General features: G+C 41.2%; 1 protein-coding gene across 2 annotated transcripts; it reads right to left on the minus strand.

Annotated features, from left to right (window-relative positions):
• Positions 1 to 472: 472 nt before the first annotated feature.
• nt5c3a (5'-nucleotidase, cytosolic IIIA) lies at positions 473 to 17,433 on the minus strand. Of its 2 annotated transcripts, none has more exons than XM_080768930.1 (8): positions 17,201 to 17,433; positions 4,146 to 4,244; positions 3,525 to 3,594; positions 3,176 to 3,308; positions 2,847 to 2,936; positions 2,422 to 2,584; positions 1,900 to 2,100; positions 473 to 866 (listed from the first exon to the last, which is right to left on the minus strand). In XM_080768930.1, exons 1-8 carry the CDS (start codon positions 17,336 to 17,338, stop codon positions 765 to 767), a joined length of 996 nt encoding a protein of 331 aa, XP_080625056.1. In that variant the 5' UTR covers positions 17,339 to 17,433; the 3' UTR covers positions 473 to 764. The 2 variants fall into 2 exon arrangements, with proteins under 2 accessions (XP_080625056.1, XP_080625057.1); XM_080768931.1 differs by lacking the exon at positions 17,201 to 17,433 and adding an exon at positions 7,587 to 7,619.
• Between the last annotated feature and the right edge of the window lie 433 nt (positions 17,434 to 17,866).

The following is a 17,866-nucleotide window of genomic DNA, read 5'->3' on the forward strand; positions in this document are numbered from 1 at the left end:
AGGATCTCAAGTTCACAGGTCAAGCTCTGTGTGTTTCCCTGGTCCTCTCGGCCAGGGGAACCTGTTCAAATTCAATTGCAATATTTCAGAAATGCATTGGAATAGCATTTTCTTTAGCAACATGCTTTTAAACTACCCAGAGAAGTGACCAGGTATACATCAGGAGTCCAATGGTCACCAATTAAACTACAACCCAATTACATGAGGTTCAGGGAACTCAGATTATATGAGGTGCAATGCATGCTGGTATTGATCAAAAGAAAGTTGGTCTGTGGGTGTTTGTTTATCATATGCAAACTTCATACACTGATACAAACATTACAATATTAAAAATGAGCATGGATAACAAAAGTAACAATAATGTGCAATTGTTTGTTTTTGGTTATTCTTTTTTCATATCACGGGTTAGTGGACATGGGCAATGATTAGAACAGACTCAGACACACACAAAGACAGAGACTTGGACTGTATGTACTTTTAAAACAGTTCATTCAGGAGGGGGGGAAAATAGTATTTTTTATAAAGGTGGCGAAAAGGGTTCAACAATGGCCCGTTATTGGTGTGGCGTCCAAAAGAGGCTGGCATTGGGGCTAAAGCTAGAATCTCTTGGTGTGGAGGAACATTGAAGATGTTTGGGTCAGGTAGTGGTCATTTCCAGCTTGAGGAGAATGGTCTTGCAGTCTTTTTCCAAATCCATGGGTCTGGGATTGCTCTAGCTGAGCTTGTAGCACAGTAGTTGGGAAGTGGACTGAACTGTAGGAGAGTTATAGAATCTTCTGGAGGATGGCATTGGGCACTTCCAGAGTCTCATCCTTCACCAGGACAATGTCGTAAGAGTCCAGATATTTCTCCATTCTCTCTTCTACCTGCAGGACAACAGAGCAGACACAGATTGTTAATATTTTCATGTGGACCACTTTGTTATTAGGATACCAATATGTATGTTTTGTACTACTCTGTCTTTATTGTGACAGCAGGTCGCATTTACTATGAAATTGTGCATTTACATTTTTGAATACTGTACAGAACCCCAAGAGGGGTTCCTGTCCAAAAGGGTTAGAACACCAAAAGGGGTTCCCGCCCAGAATGGGTTAACTCCTACTTCTCAACTGTGCCATATTAAGAAGCTCTGTTGTTTCATCGCTTCAAGTTCTCGCCCTCAGGCGTCTTACTGTCTGCTATACACATCTGTAGGTCACAGATGTGGCTAAACAATAGGTAAAAAATTAACTAATATGCTTTACTACAGAGTCTAGAGGTGGGCAACCTTTTTGGGCGCATGATCATTCAGTGCCAGACACTGAATCCACCATTGCTTTTATGTCTTAAGTTATTATAGACTGCTAATTAGAAAAATAATTAAGCATAGAATTAATTGAACATGAATAATTAAGATAAGACTTAAATTAAATTCAGACTATCTGGGGAGAAACGTTTTATGCTCATCAAATAATAATGGTTGATTGATTGATTGATTGAATTGATTGAATTATTATAATTCTTAACATTTTGCCACAGGAGGTTGTTTTTGATCACCAATAGCCCAATCTGATATTTTGTTCAAAAAGAGGTGGTTGCCAGCCCCTGCTTTACTACATCTACTGTATATGAAGTTGGGTCTACTGTACTAGTATACAAAGTTAGGTCTACAATTAATTATTTATTTCTCTCTATACCAAAATAGCCGTTCTACAAGTTTAGCTCGCACTCTAAGCTCTAGCTGAGCTTGTAGATTGGTGAATGATCGACCCAGAAAACGGACACTAGGGTTCATGTGGTTAGGATATCATTTTTGACAGTTTTCGAAATATTCTTGTGCAGTTTCCAAAGCTTTCAAGATCTGAATCAAAGATCATGTTTTCCCAGATATGTGTGTGAATACTAGTTACGTGTCTGTACCTTGTCATTGAGGAACCCAATCTTGAGGATGTTATCCACGTTGGGCACTCCGTCAGCCATATTCAGGTCCCCCAGTGAGTCTCCCATCAGGATAATGTTGCAGTTGTCTTTCACCTGCTTGAAGTAGTCTGTGTTGCGCAGCGCACCATCATGCTTGTTGTACACGTGGATAAGCTCACCCTTGAAGCCCTTCAATATGCCCTGGGAGGGAAAGAGTAGGAGACATCAGTAATGTGAGTGATGGTAACTCTGTTGCCTAAGTACATAAAACTGTAGCCATTTAGCTGAACCTTTCATCCAGATGCAGGACACAGACAGGACACACACTAACTATGTGATGACCTCGTCTTTAGTATAATCTTGCTTTGTACGTTCCCAGTACAAAGCAAAGCAATGGGACAGCATTAACTACTAAGTTATATTTGACAGGTTAAGAGATTTCAGTCTTGGTACTGTGGGCAGGTTAAGGGGACATGTCTAATGAATAAACTGAGACAAAAATATGTTTTCAGACAGACTCACATTGTCATCAAAGTCCATGAAGTTGGATACCACTTTGACATTGGAGTGGTAGACCCCCGCCTGGCGGATGATCTCCTCCAAGACATCCCCGAGGCCAGCCGAGAAGATGAACACCGGCACGTTGTGTTGCTGGAGGCGGTCGAAGAAATGCTCGTAGCCCTCTCTGGAACCAGTCAGACACAGAGAGCACAAGGAGGTGAGATATACAGCAGCATACATACAAACAAACACACACAGACACTCACATTTGGTAGCATACCAAATGTAGATTTTGAACATGCAACAATATCATCGAATCAAACTGATTGTTTTTACAATTGTGTGGTCCCAGATTTGATTTCATACAGTGGGACACATGCACAAGTTACAACACACGTACGTGTGTTACAATTCCGTCATGGACACGGCATTGGATAACCAGTTACCTTAGGGCAGCATCAGAGTCCCTCACTACTTCTGGGAGTTTGTCTTTCTGTAGTCTCTGTTCAACCAGTAATGTGTGGGACTTAAAATACCTGGGAAAACACAAGCCACACACACACACACACACACACACACACACACACACACACACACACACACACACACACACACACACACACAGTTACATACCTTTAGGAGCACTGATTTCATGTTTGTGTATGTGTAATAGTATGCTTGTCGTGTTTATTTATGCACGTGCATCTGTATGTATATTATGTAATTAATTGCATCTGCAATTCTATACGACTCTGTGTTGGTGTGTGTTACTTACCATTCCACCATAAAGGGGTATTTTTCCTCCATTGTTAGATGTGGGTCAATCTCTATGGGATAATATTTGTTCTTCAGCTGCAACAGCTTTTGCCTACAGTCCTCAGTCACCAGCGTGCAGTTGTCTATGATATCTACAACAAGTTGGGACATAATGTCACTGACACAAGCAATCACATTTATGACAGAACTAAAATTATAGGATGGATACAAATAAACATAGACACGCATGCACACTTTAATGTTCCATGATAATAAATTACAGTACGTACTGTATTGTCAATTCTTTGTCCGATGACATGATTAAAACCAAAACAATGACATCAAATGTGGCTTATGAATATACTCACTGTGACATGAGGGACAGCGTTTTCCATTGACCGCAAACTTGCTTAACGTCATATCAAAGTCTGTGATCATCTGTGGTAGAGAACAAGAGAACATGTGCTGAGTAATTGGATGAGAATTCAGCAAGTTATGATGAATTTGATTTAATATACCTCCTGCCTCAATAGACAGACTGGATTGGAGGTGCAGCTTGCCCTCACCAATATGGCAACAATATTTCTCCAATGAATAACAGCAGCCAATGTGGTATCTAATGTATTCTATGCCACAGAGCATGATCAGATGTAAACTGCTTAATTTTATCCTTTAGTCCACCTGTCTATATACCTGTCCATTTGTCTATATCCTATGGCTTCAGAGGGATGTGGTTGCCACAAATATGCGGATGGAGGTTTGATTATCATAATTTAGTTTCAGAGATATTGCAAACTCATGTCTTGCATCACCACTAGATGGCACAATTGCACACAATCACGGTGAACATAAATGACTGCTGACAAAAAAATCAAGATGACATAACAGGCATGCACGCACGCGCATACACACACACACACACACACACACACACACACACACACACACACACACACACACACACACACACACACACACAGCAGGCTAACCTGTAGTTTGGATGCTCCCCCCTTGATGAGGCCACAGATGATTTGTTCGACCCTCTCAGGGTCCCTCATGTGGACCGTGCTCTTTTCAAACTGAGGCATCTGGAAACACAGATGGAAGGAGGGTTAGAGATGTTAGAATGACAATGAGTATGTCTGACAAGAGAGGGGAGTTGTTTCAATATGAACATCTCCCTGCCCTCCCCCCTCCTTTTTCCTCTTCTTTTCTGAAAAAAAACTAAAACCCTTTTCACCTGTAAACCAGCGAGCAAAAAACAAACATCTGCCAACAGCATGTTGCCTTTTTTGTGCCTGGGGTTGGAGAAGAGGTTGCCAATATCATGGTCTGGGCAGTCTTCATATTATCAAGACCTCCCAGGCCATTATCTGAAAACAGATGTTTATGGTTCAACAGCATGTTGTTGTTCAGCCCACTTTTACACACATAAATGCAGCACACTTTAGCTTTTGACTCCGCTCCATGTTAAATCCAGACACCAGGCCACTCAGGCCCCTTTTTCACCAAAATAACTTTGGTTCTAGAACTGGTTCTATTCTAGATCCTTGGAACCTTTGTGCTTACCCCAGGTTCGATTCCAGGCCTGGCCAGCAACGTATGGTGATTTTTCACTTGCTTTTGCCACTGTGCATCTGCATCTTCCAACCGTAGTGATTAGTGACACACCCATATTGGTTCCCAGTTCAGGGCAAGAAAAGAAGAAAAATAAGTATTTTTTTGGTTCCAATTCCGAACCAACTTTTCAGTGGAAACACTCTGAACTGGTTCAAAATTAGGCAGGAAAAAAGCCCTTCAACCCCTGTGAAAAAGGGAGTGTTAAGGTCATCTTGAGTTTCAGCCTTGGCATGAAGAAGGGGGCCGGAGGAGGGTGTTGGGGACGGAAGAGAGAGATGGTTAGGGAGGGGGCTGAGCTGAGGACTAGCTATTCTTAAACACACTCTGTACAGTATGGACACTTGGGCTCGCGTACAGCAGGGTGGCGGAGAACTGTAACCTCCAACATGAACCAGGCTGCACACATGTAGACCTGTAGACTCTCTAGCAGAGAAGATATTGATGTTTGGAAGTGGAACCTATTCATGATGTACAGCAACCTAAACAATTCAAAACAAGCACCCAGCAAGACCAACACCGAACAGGATGGATCCCTCCAGAGAGGAGAATGCACAATGGATTAATAGTGCAAGAAAGAAGAGAGAGAGAAATAGAGGAACATTTTGTTTTGTTTTTTAAGAGATTATGGGCAAGGTGGAGGGAGAAAGTGACGAAGAAAGCGGCACAAGTAGTTCATTGTTGGGACTTGTGCCGCTAGGCTGCTAGGTACAGTATGGCTACTGTATATTGCAGGCACATTATCTTGGGCAGGGCGATTATCTTTCAGAATTATTAGGTAAGCTCAATTATTCTTAACATTCCAGCGATTGGGACGTCTTTCACAAGCAAAGCAAAGAGAAATGTTACAACACAAACCTGAGCCAAATCTCCTATGGTTGTGAGAGAAACTGTATACGGTAATCTAATTAATATTTACCCCTTTACCCGTTTTCATCTTGTGTGGGTAGAGGTGAAAGAAGATGGACTATTGACAAAGACAATATAGAACATCACAAAACCCAGTACTGTATTTTATTAGGAAGAACATTTGGACTTGATCCGTGTATCCGGTTATTCAAAGAGTAAAATCAACAGGAAGTTGACATTTTTATTTTAAAAACAAACAGTACTGGGTTTCTGATGTGCCATATTGTCTTCATCAGCTTTGTTTGTGTTCGTTTACGTGCTCAAAGGGTGACTTTGAACGCTGTTTCACTGTACAATGTCAATTCAATGAGGACTGAGGAGCATATTTTAATTTGAATTATCAATTTCTAATCAATGGAGCAATGATTTGTGATTTCTTAGTTTCAACATGTCAAGGTAACTACCGTACACAACCCAAACCTCTACCAACCTTGCCCTTTAAGAGGTTATGCAAAGCCAGACCGTTTCTTTGCAGTTGACTTGTCAAGGCAGGAATGCAATAATTACAGTAGTCATAACCAACAGCGTCTATAGCTGGTGGCTGAAGTTGTGCTACAGCCTGCAGGTCCTCAAAGAGTTCACTCCCCACCCCTCTGGTAACCAGATCAGGTGGAGTTTGAGGCCACTCATGACACCACACCTTGATGTTGATGATAGTATCATATTAGTCGCACGCGAGCACACACTCACTCACACACTCACACACTCACACACACATGTGCAAAATGTATATCTTCAAGGTCCTGATGAATTTCCCATGTCATTGGTTACTGAACCATATGTAAACATGCGAGACATCAGACACGCACTGACTTACACAAGCACACACAGCTGCTAGTAGTAGTAGTGTCAGTTTAGGGTTCTCCTTGTTTCCAAGGCCATGGTGGGCCATACACACACACACACACACAGACACACACACACACAAACACACACGCACACATAACTTCCCAACTGTCAACAGATCAGTAGCAGTCTTATATAATCTCAACTGGGCCTCTTAAAAGCTATCGATCCCTGGAGAGACATGGCACAAATTCGCAGACACAAGCTAAAAATAGGTCCCCCTTTTTCTTCCTCTAGTCTACAGTAAGCATCCGACCCCCCCCGCCCCCCCCCCATCTTTAAAATCGCAATGACACAACGGCTTCCTCAAATCTACAGTATGCATTGCCAGTGTCCAATCAAAACCTTAATTCTATTACTAAGTACACTACAGTCTTAAGAAGAATTTAAAAAAAATTATAGCCTCCTTTTAGAACATTATACTCGGTTACAGGAACTTGAATCTGTTTGTTGTGCCATCTTTAAAAAAACTCACTACAGTAGGCCTATGGGAACCTGTCGCAAATGTCAATGGGCTTCCAGGATTTATTTTCCCATAAGAGCAGAATTGTATACTGTATAGACATTAGACAATATGCATGGGTGCATGCATTTACTGTAGCAAGAGTTTTCACCAGCATTAGACTTTGATTCCGTCATCAAAATGTATGACTCTACACATCACACTTGTGTAAAAAGGTCCATCCAATGTATGTCATTTATTGTTTTCCCATTAATTAATTTTCTTATTAATGGCTTTATTTCTTGATTTGGGATTTGTGTACGTTAAATTCATCACAATAGTCAAACTTACTTGAACGTAAACAAACTTTCATATCATCCCTCATTATAGGGAAAATGTTGAAAATAATTTAAAAAGTCCCAATGTGACATGTTGTGATGTTGTAGCTCTGCTATTTTAGCTTCTTTTGCATGACACTGTCATACGACGAAGTATAAAATAGGGCAGTATTTATGAAAAAACATAAAAAGATGAAATACAGAGAAGATACAAGGTTTCTGCCCAGCAGTGATGATATGAGGGAGTAGAGTGTTATATAATGTCATGAGAGGCTTACCTCAGCTCCTGGAGTCTGGATTCAGAACAAGAGTGAAGAAAACATTCTCTGTCTGCCGCACGCTTATATAGCCACAGAATGCAGAGGGGGCGTTGCCCAAAATAGATTAGACCAAAACCTCACTCCCCCTCACAGCAGGGCTGACGCACACACACACACACACACACACACACACACACACACACACACACACCACTCACTACCTCGCTGCAATAGCAACACACTTCCCCCCCCCCCCCCCCCCCCCTCCCTCAAGGGATCAATAAAGGTCTATTAATAGTGGAGGAATGGTGTCAGTAAAGAAAAGGTGACATTTCTCGTCACCTCAAACAATGTGACCTCTGACCAAGGGGTCTTTCAGAATGGACTCAGAAAAGCAATTACATTAGGACAGGTTCGTTTAACTCCCCCGATTCGCATATCATATACTGTATGACAGGATGGACACATTTCACTTAGTGCCAGCTGAGCACACACATTCAAGAAAGAATACTAACACTCATACAGTACAAGTGGATATAATAATAGCTCTATTTTCTGATAGTAGGCTATAGTGTTTGTTTAGTTACAGGGGTCTCCCTGTCCCTCCCGCTCATTAATAAACATTTTCAGGTCAGGATACCAATTGTATTCTATCAAGAGAGAGAATCCATACATGAAAAACATTAAGTGGAATTAACAGCCCACCTCATATTGTATTTTCTGTTTAGGGAGACCCCTGTTACTGAACGAACTCTATAGCAGGGGTTTTCAACTGATTGTGAACAAGGGTCCACCTAGCCTGGCTAATAAGCCAGACCAAATCAGCCGTTGGCAAAAAAAAAAGCCTGCCGGCGGATTAGTGTTGTGTGATATTAGTCTGGCTAATTAGCCAGGCTAGGGTCCACCACCCTGACTTAGAATCAACCTGGGACCACTGTTGTGATGGGTGGGGATATGTGCTAAGATTAGTGCTTTTGTATCTTGCTATGCATCCCATGTGTACACAATACATCCCACTGTTTCTCAACCAATGGTTGAGAAACTACTAATACTTTCCTAATAATAATGACTCAACCAGACAATCTGGTGCACTTCTTCCTCTTGAGATTCTAACTCCCTTTTGATGTTGAATTTATTGACCTCCAACCTGTCAGTAAATGACTACATGGACGGTCATCATAGGTCAGAAGGCCGTTTCGGTGGAAATAAAAATCAACAAATCCTACATTACTAAATGTATGGTCAGGGACCACCCTGCTCTATATAGCAATGATTACTATCATACTATAGAGATTAAATTTTAGAAGCAAAAACGTTTTCTTTGAACCAAATATCACTAATACACTAGCTTTAAAAGCCAAGGCATGAATGTGTTTACAAGCAGGATTAAAAAACTGGCAGTATAGGGGCCAGCCGCCCTACATACAGAGCAAGTCATTCTGGACCTGAGTGACATGGATGGGACGTGGATGTAAAAGGTCAGACAGATAGGTTTGATCTATTTTGTTTAATGATTTGTAGGCAAACAATAAAACCCTTAAATCAGGGGAGCAATGTACAGGGAGCAGGTGAAGGGAGGCCAACCCAGCTAGTATGGAGGAAATGTGCTCTTGCTTGGACCAACTTCAAGTGTGAGACGGAGGCCTGACAGGCCAATATAATTATATAACATAAAGGTTAAAGGACATTACCATGGCATTACTAGGGCATTACTTTTCTGATGAATTGAAAATGGAGGACCCTGATGAAAACAAGTTTTATCCATGTAGCAGTTTTTGTATTGACCTGTACTTCCGTTGAAATGTACCCATTCTACATACTGTGAATAACATTTTCAATCAATCAATCAATATTATGGGAACTATGCACATTGCACAAAAACGAATTTCACAAAAAATATTACTTGTGAAGTGACAATAAAGTTGATTCTGATTAGTAGTCAACTCTGGTTGAGATACATTTGTATAAGTATAACCCTTTAAAAAAACAAAATAATCTCAGTCTCAGCTGGAATAATTTGTCGAATTCAAAATGAGTATAAATTTTCACACCTAGACTTTGGGTTACTGTAGGTCGAGACTTGTGGAACACACGTTCATGAGGGGCATCACAGTCACTACTGGCCAAATATCAGAACTTCAGTTTGACTAAATAATAACCTTTAACCATCCAAGCTTTGATATCCTTGAGAGAGTTACTAACAATGGTTTCCATTTCAATTTGAGTTCTCATGTGCATAGCAGAGTGCATAGTGAGTTGCGTCCTCACTTTTCCGTCTTCACTTTTCTGCCCTCGCATTTTTCACAGTCTTCAATAATTATGTACGTTGCTCAGCCAATGGTAGTGGATGGAGAGAAATATTTTTTGTCCAACCATGAAACGGGACAACCACAATGTCAGAGGTTTGTGTCTTTCAGTCAAAAAGCCAAAATCGGCCAATCCTCTTATAATCACACAACACAGCCACGGGCGTAGCATAAGATGTCCAAGTATTGTGTCTCTCGAGTATTGCGCAATGTCTGACATCTCTTTACCAGCGACATATATACGGGTGTCCCCCGTGGCACAATCGTTATACGTTGCTCAAACAATGACACATCTCCCACCCAATCACGCAGGCCAATCACGATTTGCGTCCTCACTTTTCCGGAAATCTGGGCATAGGAGCACAAGCACACATGTGCGTCCACAACTGGTCCTTTATTGAACACAAAGGCCTATCAATCTATAGTGCTTGCACAAGCAGATCTAATACTAATGGAGGACAAGATAAACTAACCCTTTCTTAGACAGACAAAGGTCAACTTTTCACAACGAAGTGAGGACGCTGGCGTCGACTGTTCGCCGCTTCACCTCCCAATGTATGAATGAATGAACCATTGTAAAGCGCTTTTAGCACTTGGAAAAGCGCTATAAAAATGCAATTCATTATTAATTCATTATAACAGCTTGTAACCCTCATCTGCTTTCTACGAACCTGAGTGACAATACTAAAGACTTCTGTCCAGGTTGATGGAAGAGAACCCCAAACAAGTCCTCAAATACCAACCTGTACATGGCAACAAGGTTTAGAAGGGAATACTTTTACTACCATCAAATGATTTCTGGAAATAAACTTTTAAGCACTGTCTACATATTTGGCAAAACAAAAATAAAAAAATAACCAATCTACAAGTTCACAATACGTCACATTTCAAATTCGCAAAACACATTGTGCAGAGCTTGTGGATCTGTTATTTTCCTCTAGTTTTGAAATAAATGATGATAATGAAACAATTTTGAATAAGTTTGAATTGTGATAATTTGCCCAAAATAGGGACGGCAATCTCTGGCAACAGAGCTTGGTTTCCCCATTCTGAGCTTAATGCCAATCAGCAGAATATATAACTTGTACTGATCAGGTATGTGTTGTACTCTTTAGGAGCACAATAATATTTGCATGCTTCCTTCGTATAGAATGGATGGACAGCTGCTGATCCATGCCTGAGAAAGTGGAATAGGAATAATAAGCTGAAAATATATATTATTAACCATTGTTCTACAATTATCCCAGGCTAGCTACTACTCTACTTGGTCTCTTCTATTTGGTGGAGGGTTTGCTGTACAAAGCTGGCTGGAACATGATCCGCCTCACATACCACAGCCTGCACAACCACAGCCCGCACAACTAGGCCAGCTTTGTCTAATCACACTTGCCCTGCCTGAATATGAATCTCTCTCAAATAGCCATGTTTACATTCACATAAAAAAAAAAGTTAAACATCTATGCAGGTCAGAAATCCTATCCCGTCTCAACCCAAGTCCTACAGGCTGCTTAATTGGCCCCAGTGGTTGTGATTGTGCACTCTGTCAAACCAAACCCAAACAGGACAGAAGAAAACAAGTTCCTCACGAGTCCAAAATCAAATGAGGTTTGTTCTCTAAAAAACAGGCTGTGATGTGAGCTGTGAAATGGCTCACACATAGGCTAGAAGAACAAATGCAAAAAGGTTTTTCTTCTGTAAGTCATGAATGCATCTTAAAGTCTTAAAATTGTGGACCATCACAGCATTTGAAGTTTCATACAAAACAAAAACAGACAGCATCTTGCAAATAAGGCTCAAATCATTTTCCCACTGTCATATTGACAGATCCCCCCCCCCCCTCCACACACACACACACACACACACACACACACACACACACACACACACACACACACACACACACACACACACACACACACACACACACACACACACACACACACACACACACACACACACACACACACACACACACACACACACACACACACACACACACACACACACACACACACACACACACACATTATTTTGAAATCTCAAAAAAGGCCTTGCCTGGTCTTTACAAAAAGGTTAGAGAACATTGCTGTGAAACAGGCCTTTGCTCAGCAGGATCAAAAGGTCACCGAGGACAAAATACAGGACTGTCCTAAAGCCCCAACCCCTGCCCCCTCCCCAGCACAGGTCACAGTTCATCTGTTAAAGTTGCACATGCTATTACAACTCATTCAATCCAGCTATGCCTCTGACATTGTCCAAGGACAGAGGTGCTCTGAGGCTTTTCACTCAGTGAGAACAAAAGGGATGATATGGCGATATGGCAGCAGGAAAATGTGCTTATTTACCTGAGCACATTGCTACATAGAGGACAAAGACAATGGAGAGGAAGACTGGCACCCTTCACTCGGCTCAAATTCTATTGATGCTTTTGTGCACATAACACTAACAGAGATCGTGACCCTGCAAACTAGTCAATTGATATGTGACTTGTGGTGTAACGATTTAAGATCGTAGTCGGATCTGGGTCTGCAGTGCTACAAGCACATGCAAATGTCATAAACTAAAACTAGTATAATATTTTATATGTTTATTCATTGTTCTCTGTTGAAATCTTTTATGTAGCATCTCACCAGAAGAAAATATTGTACATTATGGTGGGGATGACCTGTGGTCAATTTAAGGAATTATAAAGACTAATTCACATATTCACTAAACATACATGGTATACAACGGTTATTTTTGGCTAGCGACAATTTTGAACGACAACGCAGTAATTGGTGAACTATGCCAGCCCAGTACACATTACAAGGGACAGGATGTTACTGACAGGCCGGATGTTACGGACAGGCCATGTTATCTAAAACAACTGAATCTGGCTAACACTTCCCTGTATCTTAGTTGAGATTCCCTTTAACATCTAGGACTAACTGTCCAGGCCTATTATAACATTCATAGTTCAAGATGTACATACACAAGTATCTTGCTGATATCAGGTAGCAGTGGTGTCCCAGAGCCTCTGCCTGATGACCAAAAGCCTAATATCTCCCCGGCCCAGGGGGGAAATGTTCCCCTTTAGGATAAGATGTTGGCTTTCCATGTGGGAGACATGATGAACATGATGAACTCAATCCTGGGCATTACTCTGACACAGTCAGATCATTTCCTGCATTGACATTTGTAGTCATCTGAGGGGGAGTTGGTATTCTGTTTTTCATTGCACCACTAATGCATCAGTTGAATTTGCTGTTTTGACCACGATTTCTATTTACTGATGTCTTTCCTGTCTTTCATAAAATGCAGATGCCACTTTAGTCACTTTTCCTTTTGAAATGTTAAGCCAGATGAACAGTCTAAAGGGCCTTGCAAACGTGAAGCGAGGAACGCAGGCGTTGTTGCCTGGATCAACAACAGGTCTCCTCCAGCTCTGTTGAAGAGGGGCGCAACAACGCAAGCGTAAAAGAATAAGCTAAACAGAATCCAGGTCTGGTGAGTCGCGGGCCCAACACTCCCTTCTGACAGGTGCCGCCCCAGCTGGTAGGAGAGGAGTACGTGCAATGACTAATATCACCCTCCCGAGTCCCGCCCTGCTTCCCTCCCCCAAACACAGGCCAATTGTGTTCGTATGTAGATATCCGAGAAAGCCGGATGTACCACATGGATTTGAACCCACATCCGTGGAGGTGGGCAGGGACTTTACCACTGTGCACCCAGAGCACGTTTTCTCCTGCCATCTTGATCCAAAATCTAGGTCAACTGGGAATTTCATGACATTGCCACTATTGTCCACTTGGACTCAAGGATGAACTGATTAGAAGTAGGTGCTCAAAAGGCCAAGATCAAGACTCATTAAATTCCTTCAAATTCGTCTTCACTACATTTCAGTCTGGACAGAAATGGACGTAAACTGCAACTGGTTTGGCCGGAAGAATACAACTGCAATGTGGAATTTCTAATAATTTTTCCAGTAGCATGTGAGAGAACATGTTGAATAACTAATTACTAGTACTACTATTACTATTAACTATTGTGTAAGTAACCATTATCATCACCATCTCATCTCTACTCCAATAAAAAAGAAACACAAAGACAAACCTTATTTTAGAGTCAGTGTACCTAATGCTGTTTCAGTGCATCATTGTGTGTGTGTGTGTGTGTGTGTGTGTGTGTGTGTGTGTGTGTGTAACACACATTTTAGTGCCATTTAATTATATTCTATGGGGATAATTCTCCATTCCCCTAATATCAACATGACCATCTGGCCCTGTAGGCCATCTACAACTATAGGAGCTACGCACCCAAACCCCATACTGTACATGAGCCCTTGGCAACGGACTAGATCACCATGGCCACACCCACTGAGCAAGTTGCCATGGTTGTCATGGTACACCCCTCTGTTAGGCTGCAGATAACCCATTTCAGGGTTACTTCCCTGTTCATTTTCCTCATAGACATTTCAAAAAGTATTTATTTAAAGACCTTTTAAGCGTCGTACAAAGCCAACTTGAGTTGTGAGAAATTATGACAACAAACACAATTTTTCGGGCTGAACAAATAATTACAAAGAAGAAGAAAACGGCAGGTTACAACACTTTTTTATTGTTTATCTTCTTTGTAATTATTAGTTTGGTCCAAAATATTGTGTTTATAGTCATGATTTGTCACGAGTTGGCTTTGTACGAGTTGGCTTTGTAAAAGGTCTTTAAATAAATACTTATTTGTAATTATTAGTTTGGTCCAAAAGATTGTGTTTATAGTCATGATTTGTCACGAGTTGGCTTTGTACGAGTTGGCTTTGTAAAAGGTCTTTAAATAAATACTTTTTGAAATTTCTATGGGAAAAATGCATTGGGAAATGGGAATTATTTCCTGGGCCTGGCGTCGTCATGAAATGAGGCGGGACTACAACACACTATTGGCCCTGCACCCACTGTCGAGGTGCGTGTAAATAGGTATGCCCAACCAACTGCAAATATTGAGACAGAGCCAGTAGTGCCTGTAAACTTTATGTGCTATTCAGTTTCCTTTCAAAAAATTGTTTTCCATCAGATTTGATTTCGACACAATCACTAAAGTGTTCCATGTTTGATGTCAAATTCTTATCTACCTGGACCTGACTATTCTTTATTGAAATACGAATACAGGCACTATGTGCTAGCAGTATCTTTACAATCATTTACATTTTCAAACAAGCATATCCATACATAGGTTTGATTGAGGACAATAGTGTGAAGCAAAGGTTTGTTCAAAATAAGACACTGAGGGTAATGTGAGCTTCAAATGTTTCAGTGTATAATGTATATAATATCAGACAGTACAAGGATTGTTGCATTCTGTTGTATTCAAGTACCCAAGTACTCACAGCAAATATGCTGTTTTCCATACAAGCCAGCTAGGTAAACAGGTTAGACTTGATTACAATTATGGAAATGAAAGACTGTGTTTAGCTAGCATAAATGTTGCCCTAGTGTGCCATCCTGAGGCCTCAAGGTGAAACACACAGCAGTCTCCTTCAGAAACATGAATGCCTCTCAAATCCTTTCTGATTTCTTCAATTGTGCCTTTCTTAGCTGACTACCAGTTGTTTGTAATGTTGTCTTGACCCCTGGTTCCAAGTTTATTCTTCTGTTTCTGTCACTCACTGTATAATTTTGGGTGCAAGATTACACTTGTTATGTTAGGCCAAGTGGAAAAACAACAGCCAAGGAAAACAGAGACCTCCTGGAGATGAGCAATCCCTGCTGTGTCTCCAGAAGAGGAATTATATCACTCTGATTAATTGATTGATTGATTGATGTATTTATTAACAGTTTGCAGAATTACAGTACATTTCAAGCACAACTCAATACAACTGACAAAAACTGTTAACTGTGAGTGGACGACCAATAAAGCACTAGACTTGTTTACAAGAGGGTCCACCTTGTTCAATTCATCATAACATTTAGAGACATACAAATATACACTTCTATATAGCCAAAAAACAGGCAAGCATCATCATAAAGGAGGTAAAAAGGGAAAAGAAAACATATACACTGAGGGGGAAAAGGGGTGGGGTGGGATTCAGATTTTTTACAGGGGCCAGTTTCGAACTGCAGCCATCTGTAGGTGCCTTTTGAGAGCGCTTTTTTATAGGAGTCAAGGGATTTGCATGTCTTAATGACTGTTGGTAGGGCGTTCCACATTTTGGTGGCATACTGTAGGAGCGAAATTAATTTAGTCCCTTGTGCCAAATCTGAGTTGCACATGGTTTGTTGAGCTCCCTCTGGTGTTGTGTGTGGACTTCGTAGGTACATGGGTATCTTGGTGGTGTATCGAATATTGTGGACCCATTGATGCCTGTACTCAACCCTAAGTCATTCCATTCCATTATCATCCATTGAAATAAAGAAGAAATAAACAATGACATCACTGTAGATATACTGTGACAACTACAGTGATTTGTTATCGTTAGCATGGGAATTGGGGAAACTATGTAGGTTATACTGTAAGAGTGTATGGCAAGCTCAACTGTAACTTAGCTTCCGAATGCTAGCATTTATGCTACAGTGTTGGATGTTTGTGCTCATCCATTGAGTCAGGTTTCATCAAAAAAAGCAGATGGCCAGAACCACAGACCCATCTAGCTATGGACCAGAGCTAAGACTCGCCAACAAATAGTGAGGCCTTCAAAATGTTAGTAACATGCTAGATCTGACAGCTGAACCATCGATTCAACTAAATCAACTGGTAATTGTTCAGTTTTCACCTGTACTGTTGGTAAGTGTGACAGATATACGATCAGACATGGGGTTATGTACATCGGAGTCAGACTGTAAAAAAAATACACTGCATTACTGCATACACTCGACAGATGTTTCAGTACGAGTGGACAAGGCTAGCAGTTGTTTGAAAGACTCAAAGGGATGCCTGACAACAAAAGGACACGACAGCTACACCATTATGCAGCACCTGTCGAGTTCTAGCGTCATGTGAACCACCCATGGCTACTGTCGAGTCAACATTATTCAACATCACATTCCTAGTACTTTACATTGACATCTGGACAGTGACAGTGACTGTTCTTTTCTCGTCCTGCTGTCATTGGGAAGGCGAGCGGTATCCCTAAGCTACAAAAACCTGTCCAACAGCTAAATTCCCTAACGAAAGCATGAGTCATGCTGATACATAATATTTGTGGTGGTTCTTTATTTTGGCGATGGTTTAACAATACTGTTGTTCGGATATTATTTATGGTCAGTTAGCTATATGACCTCTAAAATCTATTCTAGTGAACATCCGCTACTGCGCAGAGCGGCAGAGTCGAGAGAGCGGCATGGTCTTTACACTCACCATCTCTATGATCTTGAATTTCTTCCCCGCTCGCTTCTTCTTGGCGACGATATATTGGGCGAGAACTACTCCACCAAAAAGTGCACACACGCTGGCACTTGCCGCAGCGCCAACCTTTACCACAGCCGTTTTATCCATGGCGGTGTCGCTCCTTGTTTACGAACCGTCCCAGCGAGTTCTGCCTTATGTTAACATGGTCCCTCCCTTGTTCAGTAGTATGCATTCTGCAACTGAACCGACGACAGTCTATTGCGTCTACCATTTCTATGGGAAGAGGGGGGTATATTTCCATAAATTATACGTAAACATTCCGCTCAGACGGCCCCAAAAAATGTCCAAACTCATCGCGTAACGTTTTATCATTACTTATTTTGAAACACCAGATAAACAAATTAATCAGGTTGAGCTAAGAATAGTAGCGTTATTGAAGAGGTTGGTTGGTATGAGCCGCAGCCATGGAAACGGGACCCACCACAAACAGCAAGATGAAAAGGATTCTGTAGTTTTGGTGGCAAAGAAATGGTATGACCTTGCTTCATCATTAAGCAAGTTAACAAACTACCAATTTCGTCAATGCTTTCAGAAAAAGCATCACTTTATGAATTCACATATAATGTATTTAGATTTTTTTGATACAAGCCTATTTGTGATGTATAACTATAGGCT

Source organism: Protomyctophum bolini (assembly GCF_963924005.1).
Source record: "Protomyctophum bolini genome assembly, chromosome: 7".
NCBI lineage: Eukaryota > Metazoa > Chordata > Actinopteri > Myctophiformes > Myctophidae > Protomyctophum > Protomyctophum bolini.

Bases quoted from the DNA above. Each gene is read 5' to 3' on its own strand.
- nt5c3a (XM_080768930.1), bottom strand. From the start codon at position 17,338: ATGGATAAAACGGCTGTGGTAAAGGTTGGCGCTGCGGCAAGTGCCAGC. The intron at 4,245-17,200 runs GTGAGTGTAAAG...CTGTGTTTCCAG, and splicing joins AATTCAAGATCATAGAGATG to ATGCCTCAGTTTGAAAAGAG. The intron at 2,937-3,175 runs GTAAGTAACACA...GTGTTTTCCCAG, and splicing joins TACCCCTTTATGGTGGAATG to GTATTTTAAGTCCCACACAT.